General features: G+C 46.0%; 1 protein-coding gene across 8 annotated transcripts in view; it reads left to right on the forward strand.

Annotated features, from left to right (window-relative positions):
- Positions 1-15,528, forward strand: part of SCAPER (S-phase cyclin A associated protein in the ER) — a 227,172-nt gene that overhangs the window by 91,550 nt on the left and 120,094 nt on the right. For all 8 annotated transcript variants that reach the window (XM_081021507.1, XM_081021500.1, XM_081021502.1 and 5 more), the window contains one exon: positions 13,850-13,986. In XM_081021507.1, the coding sequence (XP_080877633.1) occupies positions 13,850-13,986 (137 nt within the window). The remainder of the gene's footprint in view (positions 1-13,849; positions 13,987-15,528) is intronic.

Here is a 15,528-nt window from a genome sequence, read left to right on the forward strand (position 1 = left end):
ATCAATTCTGAACACACGAACTCTGATCTAAGCTGGAATTACACTAGGAGTAAAAGGCCCAGTCAGCTGATACTGGGGGTTTTTAAGTAGGATTTTTTTGTTACAGTGTCCCAAGGAGAACTCTTCTTTAATGATTTCACTAGCTAGAAGATGATATATAAAGCTTCAGAGGACCAGCTTTGGGGTACCGGAATCTGTTGCAGCTGTCACTGTTTTCTGGGATGTTCTTGCCTGGCTCCAGGCTTTGGAAGGCCCTGGAGCAGGAGGCCTGCCTGCTCTGGCCCTCCTCCCTGCATCCTCCCTGCCATTCTCCCTAGCTGCTGCTGCTCCTTTTCTTCTTCTCATCGCTATCACCGGCTGGCTTGCCAGGCAGAGCACCAAGGAGCAGGGGGTCTGCTGCTTCTCCTTACTGCCACTGTTGTCTGGGCCAGAGTGAGAGGCAGCTGAGCAACCCATCTGGGTTGTCCTGTTTCTCACCGTATATTGTCTTCTCGAACCGAATGTGTTGTGCTGACATATAGTGTGGTGGGTGGGGGAAGAAGGGGGTTAGAGTTACGGATGGACTGAAGATGGGGGGGGGGTAGGTTATAGAAAGTAGCCCATATATAGTTATATAGATGTTTGTTTGGGGTAGCTTGGACCATTTGGCTCCCAGCCGGTTGGTCCTGTGTCTCAGCTGGCATGGATGGCCTTGTTTGAGAACAGGCCGTCCCCTCTTGCGCTTGTGATGGGGGTGGGTCATTGAGATGGTGTCAAGTGCCTTTGTGGCGCTTGTGTTGGGTGTAAAGTTTATAAACAATATTGTCAGTATTGTTAACAACATTTTTGGTTTGTTGGGGTATTAGGGTAGGGATGTGAGTGTTGGCACGCTCTGGTGCCACCGTTATGTTAGATATTTGTTGGATTTTAGCCTATGTGTTGATTGTTTTATTGGGGTGGGGATGTTGTTTTAGTTAGTATGAGTTTGCCTTTTTCTGTTTGCCTTTTTTTTTTTTTAACCTGCACATTTTGTTTGTTGCATTCATGTGGTGGGTGGAGATGAGGGGGCGGGTGAGCTCTATTTTTGTTTGTGTGCTTATTTTTTGTATATAGTCATTGGAACAAGGGGTGCATGTGGTTGCGGGGGTTGTTGGGGGATGGGTTGAGTTGGGGAGAATAGAGGAGGATGAGATAAAAGACAAGAAAGAAGAGAGAGCGCTATAGAAAATGGTTGGGGAAGTATGTTGTTGTTGTTTAGTTGTTTAGTCGTGTCCGACTCTTCGTGACCCCCTGGACCAGAGCACGCCAGGCACTTCTGTCTTCCACTGCTTCCCGCAGTTTGGTCAAATTCATGTTAGCAGCTTCAAGAACACTGTCAGCCATCTTGTCCTCTGTCGTCCCCTTCTCCTTGTGCCCTCCATCTTTCCCAACATCAGGGTCTTTTCCAGGGAGTCTTCTCTTCTCATGAGGAGAATCTTCGAAGGGTCAAGGGTCACCCACCCCTGCTTTAGGGGGCTTTTGTGAATGCTGGTAGCTTTGAGAACACTGTCCAACCATCTCGTCCTCTGCCATCCCCTTCTCCTTGTGCCCTCCATCTTTCCCAACATCAGGGTCTTTTCCAGGGAGTCTTCTCTTCTCATGAGGTGGCCAAAGTCTTGGAGCCTCAGCTTCAGGATCTGTCCTTCCAGTGAGCACTCAGGGCTGATTTCCTTCAGAATGGAGAGGGGTCAGGGCTGCCTGGGAGTGGGTCCCAGCAAACAAAATGGCTGGGGCAGGTTCCACAGGGGGGGATGCACTCGGACAACCGATCTCAGTGATCACGGGTAGGAGGAGGAGTTACGCTAAGACCAGACCATGTCATTACCGAGGAAGCAGGCTTAGTCGTTGTTTGAGGACTATCCCTGCCTCCAGGTCTGGTCCTGACCGGAAGGATACTGGAATCAACAAGGGAAACCCACATGACCTGAAAGTGTTGCTGTGCAATGCCAGGTCAATGATGAATAAAACCTCTGCCATCCACGACCTGATTGTGGATGGAGGATTTGACCTGGTTGGATGAAGCAGATGGGCCCGTCCTTGCCGCTGCTTGTCCACCAGGTTTCTCTTACGCACAGCAACCCAGGCCTTGTGGGCGGGGAGGGGGGGTTGCAGTGATTTTTAGGAAGTCATTAGTTTGCACCAGGCGTCCTATTGGAAAGACCCAGTTCTCTGAGTGCATGTTCTGGAAGTTGGGCAATAGGGGCAGTACAGGATTCCTATTGGTGTACCGACCTCCCCGCTGCACCAAGGATTCCCTGCCCGAGCTGCTTCAGGTCGTGGCGGATGTCCTCCTGGAGACACCTAGTTTGGTTGTCCTAGGGGACTTTAACATCCATGCCGACACGACCTTACAAGGGGCCGCTCGGGACTTCGTGGAAAGCATGGCCTCCGTGGGGCTGTCCCTGAATAAGTCTGGCCCAACTCATAGCCACGGGCATGCCTTAGACCTGGTGTTCACCTCTATGGATGTTGGTGATCTGACATTAAGTAAAAGCGAAACCAAAGAAGTGCCATGGTCAGATCACTTCCTGGTGCAACTGGACTTCTCCGTGACCCTTCCCCTCTGCAGGGAGGCGGGACCGATTCCGATGGTCCGCCCCCGCCACTTAATGGATCCAAATGGTTTCCAGAGAGTGGTAGGGGATGTTTTATCCCATGTTGATGGCCTTTCAGCTGATTCCCTGGTGGCCCGCTGGAATGTGGAGTTAACCAGGGCTATTGACTGTTTGGCTCCAAAGCGCCCTCTCCGATTGCATGGAGTCCGGACAGCCCCGTGGTTTTCCACGGATCTGAGGGCAATGAAACAATCGTTGAGACGGCTAGAGCGCCGGTGGCGGATAACCCATTCTGAATCTGACCGGACACGGGTTAGAGTTCAATGTCGAGCCTACCAAGTGGCGATAGCGACGGCGAAGAAGACTTTCTTCACCGCCTCTATTGCATCTGCGGAAAACAGCAGCAGGAGACTCTTTCAGGTGGTTCGCAATTTAGTGGAACCACCTGCTCCATCAGGGCCCAGTAGCGGCCACATGATCTCCTGCAATGACTTTGCAAAGTTTTTTGCAGATAAAGTCGCTCAGATTCGAGAAGAGGTAGACTCCACCGTGGGAGCAGGGCCGGGGCGGGAGAGTGCTAGAGTCCTGTCTAGTCAAGTTGTGTGGGATCAATTCCAATCTGTTACCCCCGAGGATGTGGACAGGCTGCTTGGACGAGTGAAACCAACCACTTGCCTCCTTGATCCTTGCCCATCCTGGCTTATAAAAGCTAGCCGGGAAGGACTGGGCGATGGGCTTCGTGGGGTGGTGAATGCTTCCCTCCGTGAGGGAGCCTTCCCAGACCCGCTGAAAGAGGCGGTTATTAAACCGCTTCTTAAAAAACCATCTTTAGATGCGGCCACGATAGCCAACTATCGCCCAGTCTCAAATCTTCCATTCTTGGGCAAGGTGATTGAGCAAGTGGTTGCTGAACAACTCCAGGCACGCCTGGAAGAAGCGGACCATTTGGATCCCTTCCAGTCGGGATTCAGGCCTCATCATGGGACTGAAACTGCCTTGGTCGCACTGGTTGATGATCTCCGGCGGGCTAGGGACAAAGGTGAGAGCTGTTTCCTAGTTCTGCTGGATCTCTCAGCGGCGTTTGATACCATCGACCATAACATCCTTCTGGACCGTCTTGAGGGGCTGGGAGCTGGGGGCACTGTTATACAGTGGTTCCGCTCCTTCCTCCTGGGCCGTGTTCAGAAAGTGGTGGTGGGGGATGAGTGTTCAGACCCCTGGGCCCTCACTTGTGGGGTGCCTCAGGGTTCTGTCCTCTCCCCCATGCTTTTCAACATCTACATGAAGCCGCTGGGAGAGATCATCAGGGGATTTGGGCTGGGTGTTCATCAGTATGCAGATGATACCCAGCTCTACCTCTCTTTCAAATCAGAACCAGTGAAGGCAGTGAAGGTCCTGTGTGAGTGCCTGGAGGCGGTTGGAGGTTGGATGGCGGCTAACAGATTGAGGTTGAATCCTGACAAGACAGAAGTACTGTTTTTGGGGGACAGGAGGCGGGCAGGTGTGGAGGATTCCCTGGTCCTGAATGGGGTAACTGTGCCCCTGAAGGACCAGGTGCGCAGCCTGGGAGTCATTTTGGACTCACAGCTGTCCATGGAGGCACAGGTCAAATCTGTGTCCAGGGCAGCTGTTTACCAGCTCCATCTGGTACGCAGGCTGAGACCCTATCTGCCTGCGGACTGCCTCGCCAGAGTGGTGCATGCTCTGGTTATCTCCCGCTTGGATTACTGCAATGCGCTCTACGTGGGGCTACCTTAGAAGGTGACCCGGAAACTACAACTAATCCAGAACGCGGCAGCTAGACTGGTGACTGGGAGCGGCCGCAGAGACCACATAACACCGGTCTTGAAAGACCTACATTGGCTCCCAGTACGTTTCCGAGCACAATTCAAAGTGTTGGTGCTGACCTTTAAAGCCCTAAACGGCCTTGGTCCAGTATATCTGAAGGAGCGTCTCCACCCCCATCGTTCTACCCGGACACTGAGGTCCAGCACTGAGGGCCTTCTGGCGGTTCCCTCACTGCGAGAAGCCAAGTTACAGGGAACCAGGCAGAGGGCCGTCTCGGTAGTGGCACCTTCCCTGTGGAACACCCTCCCACCAGATGTCAAAGAGAACAACAACTACCAGGCTTTTAGAAGACATCTGAAGGCAGCCCTGTTTCGGGAAGCTTTTAATGTTTGATGTATTATAGTATTTTAATATTCTTTTGGAAGCCGCCCAGAGTGGCCGGGGTATAAATAATAAATTATTATTATTATTATTATTATTATTATTATTATTATCTTCTTGCACTCCATGGGACTCTCAAGAGTCTCCTCCAGAACCATAATTCAAAAACATTAAATTCTTCGGCGATCAGCCTTCTTTATGGTCCAGCTCTCACTTCCATACATCACTACTGGGAGAACCATAGCTTTTACTATACGGACCTTTGTTGGCAAAGTGATGTCTCTGCTTTTTAAGATGCTGTCTAGGTTTGTCATTGCTTTTCTCCCAAGAAGCAGGCGTCTTTTAATTTCATGACTGCTGTCACCATAGGCGCCGACTCCATGGGGCCTGAGGGGGCCCGAGCCCCCTCAAAAATTCGTTTGGGGGGGCTCTGCCCCCCCAATAATCTCGGGCGCCCCTCCAGCAGAGCGCCACCGCCGCCCCTCCCCCAGCCCAAAATGCACAGGGTCGGGCTGCATGCCTCCTGCCCTCCCTCCCGAGCAAAAGCTCCACCCAATTTCCTTCGGAGCTGATTAATAGGCGCAGCACGCTCTCCCCTATTCGCTCACGAGGAGGAGGCGCCACTTTATCTGCATATTCATGAGCTTATTTATTATTCATGAGCTTTCCCGGGCCCCCCCCCCCAATATTTTTTATAAGTCCGCGCCCCTGGCTGTCACCATCTGTAGTGATCATGAAGCCCAAGAAAGTAAAATCTCTCACTGCCTCCATTTCTTCCCCTTCTATTTGCCAGGAGGTGATGGGACCAGTGGCCATGATCTTCGTTTTTTTGATGTTGAGTTTCAGACCATATTTTGCGCTCTCCTCTTTCACCCTCAATAAAAGGTTCTTTAATTCCTCCTCACTTTCTGCCATCAAGGTTGTGTCATCTGCATTTCTGAGGTTGTTGATATTTCTTCCAGCAATCTTAATTCCGGCTAGGGGTTCATCCAGCCCAGCCTTTCACATGATGAATTCTGCATATAAGTTAAATAAGCAGGGAGACAATATACAGCCTTGTCGTACTCCTTTCCCAATTTTGAACCAATCAGTTGTTCCATATCCAGTTCTAACTGTAGCTTCTTGTCCCACATAGAGATTTCTCAGGAGACAGATGAGGTGATCAGGCACTCCCATTTCTTTAAGAACTTGCTATAGTTTGTTGTGGTCGACACAGTCAAAGGCTTTTGCATAGTCAATGAAGCAGAAGTAGATGTCTTTCTGGAACTCTCTAGCTTTCTCCATAATCCAGCGCATGTTTGCAATTTGGTCCCTGGTTCCTCTGCCTCTTCTAAATCCAGCTTGCACTTCTGGGAGTTGTCGGTCCACATACTGCTTAAGCCTGCCTTGCAGAATTTTAAGCATAACCTTGCTAGCGTGTGAAATGAGTGCAATTGTGCGGTAGTTGGAGCATACTTTGGCACTGCCCTTCTTTGGGATTGGGATGTAGACTGATCTTCATAGAATCATAGAATCCAGAGCTTGTCAGGGCTGGCGGGGGAAACCCGCCCCCCCCCCCAGCTCCAGGGACCACACATTCACTCCATAAGACGCACAGACATTTCCCCTTAATTTTTAAGAGGAAAAAAGTGCGTCTTATGGAGCGAAAAATACGGTAAGTCATTTTCCAACCTTGAAACTTCTGTTGCAAATCCTTTTCTTCTATCTGATTTTAAAATATCTTTTATTTGATGGTACTGCAGCCAATCTGTGAAATGATGTCTGATTTCTTCAAACTTTCTCAATTTTAACTGGTTTTCTTCCTCCTCTAATATTTCTTTATAGGTTGCCCAGTTTCCCCCAATATTTTTCCTCTTTACTGAAATGGCCTCTAGGGGGGATAACCACCAAGGTGTTTTTTGTTCTAATAGGTTTTTATACCTATCCCACACTGTATATAATGATTTCCTTATTATGTGATGCAGAAATCTCCTGTGTACTTGGACGTTTTCATAGCCTAAATAAGCATGCCATACAAATCTGTTGTCCCATCCCTCCAAATCCAATAAATCTGTATTCAGCAAAATTATCCACTCTTTTATTCAACATAGGCAGGATGCATTATAGTAAAGTTTCAAGTCTGGCAATGTGCTGATGAATTTTCATGAGGGTCTTAACAACAACAATAGCAAAGTGATCCGAAGTGTTTTATATGGATTACCTCTTGGTTAACCAGTTTCCTGAGATTCCTGCCAAGGTAGCTGGTTTTTGTGTAGCACCAGGATTTTTGTTGGCACAGGATCTTGTCTTAATTTTAAAATTATTAACACCTTATGCTGCTCTTCATAGAATCATAGAATCATAGAGTTGGAAGAGACCACAAGGGCCATCGAGTCCAACCCCCTGCCAAGCAGGAAACACCATCAGAGCACTCCTGACATATGGTTGTCAAGCCTCTGCTTAAAGACCTCCAAAGAAGGAGACTCCACCACACTCCTTGGCAGCAAATTCCACTGTCGAACAGCTCTTACTGTCAGGAAGTTCTTCCTAATGTTTAGGTGGAATCTTCTTTCTTGTAGTTTGGATCCATTGCTCCGTGTCCGCTTCTCTGGAGCAGCAGAAAACAACCTTTCTCCCTCCTCTATGTGACATCCTTTTATATATTTGAACATGGCTATCATATCACCCCTTAACCTCCTCTTCTCCAGGCTAAACATGCCCAGCTCCCTTAGCCGTTCCTCATAAGGCATCGTTTCCAGGCCTTTGACCATTTTGGTTGCCCTCCTCTGGACACGTTCCAGTTTGTCAGTGTCCTTCTTGAACTGTGGTGCCCAGAATTGGACACAGTACTCCAGGTGAGGTCTGACCAGAGCAGAATACAGTGGCACTATTACTTCCCTTGATCTAGATGCTATACTCCTATTGATGCAGCCCAGAATTGCATTGGCTTTTTTAGCTGCCGCATCACACTGTTGGCTCATGTCAAGTTTGTGGTCAACCAAGACTCCTAGATCCTTTTCACATGTACTGCTCTCAAGCCAGGTGTCACCCATCTTGTATTTGTGCCTCTCATTTTTTTTGCCCAAGTGCAATACTTTACATTTCTCCCTGTTAAAATTCATCTTGTTTGTTTTGGCCCAGTTCTCTAATCTGTCAAGGTCGTTTTGAAGTGTGATCCTGTCCTCTGGGGTGTTAGCCACCCCTCCCAGTTTGGTGTCATCTGCAGATTTGATCAGGATGCCCTTGAGTCCATCATCCAAGTCGTTGCTAAAGATGTTGAATAAGACCGGGCCCAAGACAGAACCCTGTGGCACCCCACTAGTCACTCTTCTCCAGGATGAAGAGGAACCATTGATGAGCACCCTTTGGGTTCGGTCAGTCAGCCAGTTACAAATCCACTGAGTGGTAGCATAGTCAAGACCGCATTTTACCAGCTTCTTTACAAGAATATCATGGGGCACCTTGTCAAATGCCTTGCTGAAATCAAGGTAGGCTACATCCACTGCGTTCCCTTCATCTACCAGGCTTGTAATTCTGTCAAAAAGCGAGATCAGGTTAGTCTGACATGACTTATTTTTCAGAAATCCATGCTGGCTATTGGTGATCACAGCATTCCTTTCTAGGTGCTCACAGACTGTTTGCTTAATGATCTGCTCCAGAATCTTCCCTGGTATTGATGTCAGACTGACTGGGTGGTAATTATTTGGGTCCTCTCTTTTCCCCTTTTTGAAAATAGGGACAACATTTGCCCTCCTCCAGTCTGCCGGGACTTCACCTGTTCTCCAGGAATTCTCAAAGATGACTGCCAGTGGTTCTGAGATCACATCTGCCAGTTCTTTTAATACTCTTGGATGCAGTTCATCTGGCCCTGGAGACTTGAATACATCTAGACTAGCCAAGTATTCTTGTACTATCTCCTAAAACTCCACATTAAAAAAACTCCACATTATAAGGTTGCCATATGCCCTCTTTTTCCCGGACACATCCTTCTTTTCATGGACAGAGTCATCATACTGATCCATGGGTAAAAGTGGAAGTCACCAAATGTGTCCTCTTTTTTGCTCTTCAAAATATGGCAACCCTAGTTCTACACTTAAGCAGAAATAACAAATACACAAATATAAGAAGGGGGACACCTGCCTATTAGCAATCCATGTCAAAAGGATCTAGGGGTCTCAGTGGACCACAAGCTTAATATGCGTTAACAGTGTGATGCAGCAGGGGGGGGAAAGCTAATGCTATTCTAGGCTGCATCAACAGAACTACAGTCATACCTCATGTTATGTTTGTTTCATGATGTTTTTTCAGGTTGCATCCCGCGGCAACCCGGAAGTACCGGAAAGGGTTACTTCCGGGTTTCGCCGCTCACACATAAGTGCTAAATCGCGCATGCGCACAAGACCAAATTGCGCCGCACCCCTGCGCAGTTATGGCGCTTCAGGTTACGGGCTTTTCATGTTGCAAACGGGCCTCCAGAATGGATCCCATTCGCAACCAGAGGTACCACTGTATAGTGTCCAGATCAAGGGAAAATATAGTACCACTCTATTCTGCCTTTCAAATGCGATTCAGTCATGTTTCTGGGCTTTCAAATGCGATTCATTCATGTTTCACTTTTATGATAAAGGTGTGACCATAAAAGTGATCACTGATGTTTCTAAGAAGTATTTGCTTCAAATAACCTCTGCTGTTTCCAGAGTTTACAATACTAAGTGTTGCCTTTGCTTACCAGAATATTATAGAAACACTTCTTCAGAAAGTGTTAGTGTACTCACACATGAAACAGAATGCACTAGGTTTTTCTTCCCTACCTTCTGCTATTGAAATTTGAAATTATTAATTAATATATTACTTGGAAATATTACATGGAAAACTGACTTCTGTGCTGTTTACAAGTATAAAATTACCATAACATCCATACATAATTAAAATTCACAGTAAAACAATTCCATCAAAGCATTAAAAACAACCATAATTGAAATATACAACAAAACATGCCAGGTTAAAAAGTTAACAGTTAAAACTATTAAAAATAGTAAATGTTACATGACCCCTGTGAATGTCTTAAAGGGTAGGCCTTTGGATGAGGGACTATTACAGTTTACTTTTGTGCACAGTAGTCTATTAGGTGTTTGATAAATGTTAAGTAATGCTTTAGGACCATAAAGAAGGCTGATCGCCGAAGAATTGATGCTTTTGAATTATGGTGCTGGAGGAGACTCTTGAGAGTCCCATGGACTGCAAGAAGATCAAACCTCTCCATTCTTAAGGAAATCAGCCCTGAGTGCTCACTGGAAGGACAGATCGTGAAGCTGAGGCTCCAGTACTTTGGCCACCTCATGAGAAGAGAAGACTCCCTGGAAAAGACCCTGATGTTGGGAAAGATGGAGGGCACAAGGAGAAGGGGACGACAGAGGATGAGATGGTTGGATAGTGTTTTCGAGTTTACCAGCATGAGTTTGACCAAACTGCGGGAGGCAGTGGAGGACAGAGGTGCCTGGCGTGCTCTGGTCCATGGGGTCACGAAGAGTCGGACACGACTAAACAACAACAACAACAATGCTTTAGGAAATAGAACCTGACATTCTGCTGTATATTTCCTGAGGTCTAGAAGAGGGCATCAAGAAGTATTTCTGCAAATATTTATAAACTAAACAAAAGATGGATGATTCTCTTTGTCAAGTGACAAAGAAAGAAGAATGCTATGAAATATAGTTAAAATCAACCTAGATTTAATGGCTTTCCCTTAGATGTGGGCTAAAACCATTATATATGTTATTTGTAGGGCACAATCTAGAAAGGATAACTTTCCCATTGAATGAGTCTTTTAAGCACATTTGACTTTGATGGGAAATTTAAGCAGAAGTTTAACTTAACAGTGTTTCCTTTGCTCGGCTTGTGCCCATGTGGGATTGATAAAGGCTTGACGGCTTCCTGATTTCAATGGGAGGTTGGGGCATTCATCGTTTTTTACTAGCAGGTGACCCATGTATTGCAGAACCAGACAAGCTGTATGTCAACGGCTATGATAAAATGAATGGGTAGAGCAGTATCTCATGTCACTTAAACATTCAGTTTTATCTCCTTTTACTTCCAAAAACTACATACATAAGTGTGGTTGGTGATAAAATAAACAATTAAACAAAGATGCCCAGGATTGCAAGAACAGCAGGGCCAGGTCTTTGTGTCCATGGGGCCTGTGGGACTTCTCAGACCAAACTGCCCCCTCCCTGCTCCCAGTTCTGCATGGCAAACTAATTTTGAAACCAGTGGGACTTTCAAAAGTGTTGGTGGTATGTCCTGTTGATTTGATCTACGAAAAGGAAAAAAAAAACTGGACAAGATTAATTCTGTTTGGGTCTCAACTCTTATCTTATCTGGAACAGAGTATGCATGAGACTTCCTTGCAAGCTATATTTCTCCTTAAGTAAAAGCTTGAGGAAGATTAGCACAATTTTTTGAATATCATACCATTGTAGGACCTCCAATTACTTTGCATACGCGGACACCATTTTTTTCTGTGTTGAACTTTGCTAAGTTTCCAATAAGTGAAGTGTTCACAAGGTAGATTTCCGCGAATTTAGCTGGACGTGATTGCCAGTGAAGCATAGCACCGCATGGCAGCTCCAAGATTCACAATCTGCCATCGATATTTGATACTTTTTGAGCTTCTGGTTGGATGTCCTTTTCTCCCCCCTCCCACTTTAGATATTAGATCTGCCCCTGCTGATAATCCCCCACTTTGATCTGCTTCTTGAAGAAGTGACAGTTGGATGTGATGCAACGTGTTATTATTCTGCTTCTGATTTAGAAAGATGAAGTTTGAGATTAATCTGAGCTGCTGCAGCTGAAAGCCGAGAACTCTGGGAAACCCCTTTTTGTTCAAGCGCCCGTTAAGATGAATGAATGTGTGTGCTGTATTCTTTTCGTTCGGATAGAGATGTCTGTTGGGTCTCAGATTAGATCAGGAAAGACACGTGAGGAGTTAGAGGAGGTCATACCTCATTCATAATTTCCACCTAACAGGCAGAGTGTTTATCAGTTGTTGCTGAGCATACGGGGGAGGGGGGGCAGGTAATGTCACCTTAGATTTAGTGGTGACCCACATGTGAAGGTACATGTTTCAGAGAAGGGGATTAACATTTCCTTCCTTCTGCTTTCAGAAGAATCTAAAATAAATAGGTAGTAATGCCAGGGAGCTTAATTACAGGTTGACAACCCAAGGGGCTGATGTACATTTTTGTTTCTAGCTGTCAATAGGACACCAGGAAATGGGACGTGGGTGGCGCTGTGGGTAAAACCTCAGTGCCTAGGACTTGCCGATCATATGGTTGGCGGTTCGAATCCCCGCGGTGGGGTGAGCTCCCGTCTTTCGGTCCCAGCTCCTGCCCACCTAGCAGTTCAAAAGCACCCTTAAGTGCAAGTAGATAAATAGGTACCGCTTTATAGTGGGAAGGTAAACGGCATTTCCGTGTGCTGCGCTGGTGCTGGTTCGCCAGAGCAGCTTTGTCACTCTGGCCACGTGACCCAGAAGTGTCTCCGGACAGCGCTGGCCCCCGGCCTCTTAAGTGAGATGGGCGCACAACCCTAGAGTCGGACACGACTGGCTCGTACGGGCAGGGGTACCTTTACCTTTACCTTTACCTTAGGACACCAGGGCATCAAACCAGCAAAGTCCAGCCACTATTTACTCTCTGCACCACCGTTGGCTGGGGGCAGGAAAAGGGAGCTTCTGGCTTGGAGCACCATCACTGCAGATGGCCAGGGGTGGTATTGCAGCTAACAGTGCAGCAAGGACCAGGTGACATGAGGGGCCAGTTGAGTTCCACCCATTCCCAAAAAGCTGCTGACTCCAGTCAGGTGCTGAACCAGACCAGTTTTTGACTTGGGGCACCTGCTTGCCTGCAGTCCTGGTCTTGTTCCTCCCCCTCTCTGAGTGACTTTGTGTGCCTAGAATAAGTCCTTAGCCTGTGATGATGCCTCTTCCTTGCCCAGATGGAGAGAGGTGTGGGTGGAAACCTCTGAATTTGCATGACTTGAGTGTGGCCTCCTGACCAAAAGCCAGCGTCACATCTGTTGTTCTGACGGTATTTGCTTCTGCCCACACTCATCACTGGTATCCAATGCCTGGTAGGATGCTCACAAGGGAATTTGGCCCTCAGGGTGAAAAAAGTTCCATGCTCCTGTTGTACACCATGTATGTGATCTAAGTGGTTTATAAATCTTCCTTTAAAAATAATATAAATAAATGTACGTTTGGGAGGAAGTATCTTTTGATCTATTCAACATGAGTACAGTGGTACCTCAGGTTAAGTACTTAATTCGTTCCGGAGGTCCGTTCTTAACCTGAAACTGTTCTTAACCTGAAGCACCACTTTAGCTAATGGGGCATCCTGCTGCTGCCGCGCCGCCAGAGCCCGATTTCTGTTCTTATCCTGAAGCAAAGTTCTTAACCTGAAGCACTATTTCTGGGTTAGCGGAGTGTGTAACCTGAAGCGTATGTAACCCGAGGTACCACTGTACTTGAATCCGTTTAACAGATTCTTGACCAACAGAGGCTTGACAACCATATGTCAGGAGTGCTCTGATGGTGTTTCCTGCTTGGCAGGGGGTTGGACTCGATGGCCCTTGTGGTCTCTTCCAACTCTATGATTCTATGATTCTATGATTCTATGACCTCAAACCTCAAGGAAAGAGTTCGTTAACTTGAGAGCTAGGTCATTGCTTTGTAATAGATTAGTTATTCCTAATAAAGGTATTTGCAATACTGTTACTGTTTAGATTTTCATGTGGAAATGTTACATAACCCACTTTTTGTCCATTTCCCATGATCATGGTGGCTCATGGTTCAGCTGCAGCGATGGTGGGTACTGGAGAACACAATTCATGCCTTCATCTGCCAAGCATGGCGTGGGAGCAAAACTGAATTTCTGAACTGGCCTTGAGCCTGCGATTCTTCTATCATTTTTCATTATCATCTTGCATATTTTCTTTAAGCATGTACCGGTAGTTTTTTAACATTTTAAAATGGTCTCTTTTTGATGCAGTGGAAATAATATTTTATTGCTTTTTAAAATAAAACCCCCCAATACTTTCTCTGTTAAACACTGATTCCTTATTTCCTCCAGGAGCATTTGTCATTGAAGAAGTACATTGTGGACATAGTAGTAGAAAGTTCAATCCCAGCAGAGCCCTTAAAAGATGGTGAAGAGAGACAGAAATCAAAAAGGAAGGCTAAGAAACTGAAGGCACGGATGAACTCAAGGTATTGGGGGAAATTCATCTAGCTTTGCCATATGTAAAGCTTGTTTTTTCTTTCGTCCTTCAAAAAAAAATGCTATAAAATATTTTTTAAAAAACCTTTTGAAGTTATTTGTTTCAGGAACATCTTGAAAATAACACTGATGAGCCTAATTTATGGCCACTTTCTCTGATTGAAGAAGAAAACTGAATATCGATCTAGAGCCCTTTCTTTCACCTGTTAAGAGCTTTCCTCGTAATTGGATGCTAGAGCCCTGCCAAAACTGTAGCCTCTTCCAGCATACAATAGTATGTTTAAGTATGTGTAAACCATGACTATTTTTCTTCCTGGCTATTGATTTTTAAAATGAAGTATCAAAGAAAATCAATAGTAATCAACAAATAGAAGCCTGTCGGCTGGAGTGTCAAATCCCCAGGCTGGGTTTAATCCATTTTGTTGCCTGCCACAACAAGGAAAAGTTAGAAATATCTTAAAATGGAAAGTGAGTTGTCAGACCTGCCCTTTGTCATTGGCCTAAAATGTGACATCTGCGTTTCAGGATGGAATGAGGCATCGTTCTGTCATGAGCCGTGGCGCTGCAACGGTGTCCCCATCAGAGGGTCATCTCCGCTCCAACACACACACACAATTGATATTGTTAATTTCGTTAAATATCTTCCTCTTTAAAAGATTCCTTTCCCTTGGTTGGAATCAATCATAAGCAATGAAATATTGGCACAGCTCTTCTTAATTGTCAAAAGTACAGTGAATCTGTTCAGCAGCTTTGTTGTCTGTTTTATTACATTGTAATAAAAATTGTTTTGCATTCACATAGCTGTTCCTCTGATGTCAGGATTTTCCTCATTTTCAACTCAGTGGCCAATGTCAATGAATAGGCTTATCATTTAGCACACAAATCTTTTAGATAAGTTAGCATCTTTGCAACTATTCACTGTTAAAGTGTGATATTTACAGTGGCGTAATTTTGCATGTTATATTCAGTAGGACTCTGCAGTATTGTCTTGAGTGCCTTTGCCAACCTGGTGCCCTCCGGATGTTCTGCATTACAAGTCCCATGAGCTCCAGGTAGCACAGCCATAGTTAAAAGCATCTGGAGGACACAAGGTTGCCAAAGGCTGCTATAGAGCAGGGACAGGTGGTTTAGACTATAGTGCTAAGCCTTTGGGGTTGTAGCCAATGGTGTCACTCCACTAATGGTGAGTCTTTCATCAGTAAAAATGGGGAGGGAAGCAATATTTGGCAATTTCTCCTCCCACTGAAGCCCCCAGAACAGAGAGGCAGGGACAGGGGATGCTGCAGGAGGGAGGGGGAATTACTGAAAATATACTGTATTCTCTCTTTATACCATCAGCTGTACAATAACATGGCTTGTTTTTAGTTTCTGTGACCAGTCAGGTTATTATTTTTTGTTCTTTGAGCAGCAAATGTAGCCTATAGAATAATTTGTAGCTGAACTGGAATTAAGCCCTGTTGAGCTTAATGACACTTATTTCTTTTAAGTGTGCTTTCCAAAAAACCCCTCCCAGTCACTAAAATATGGGGATA

The sequence above is a fragment of the Podarcis pityusensis genome, assembly GCF_964106645.2.
Source record: "Podarcis pityusensis genome assembly, chromosome: 9".
NCBI classification, from domain to species: Eukaryota; Metazoa; Chordata; class Lepidosauria; order Squamata; family Lacertidae; genus Podarcis; species Podarcis pityusensis.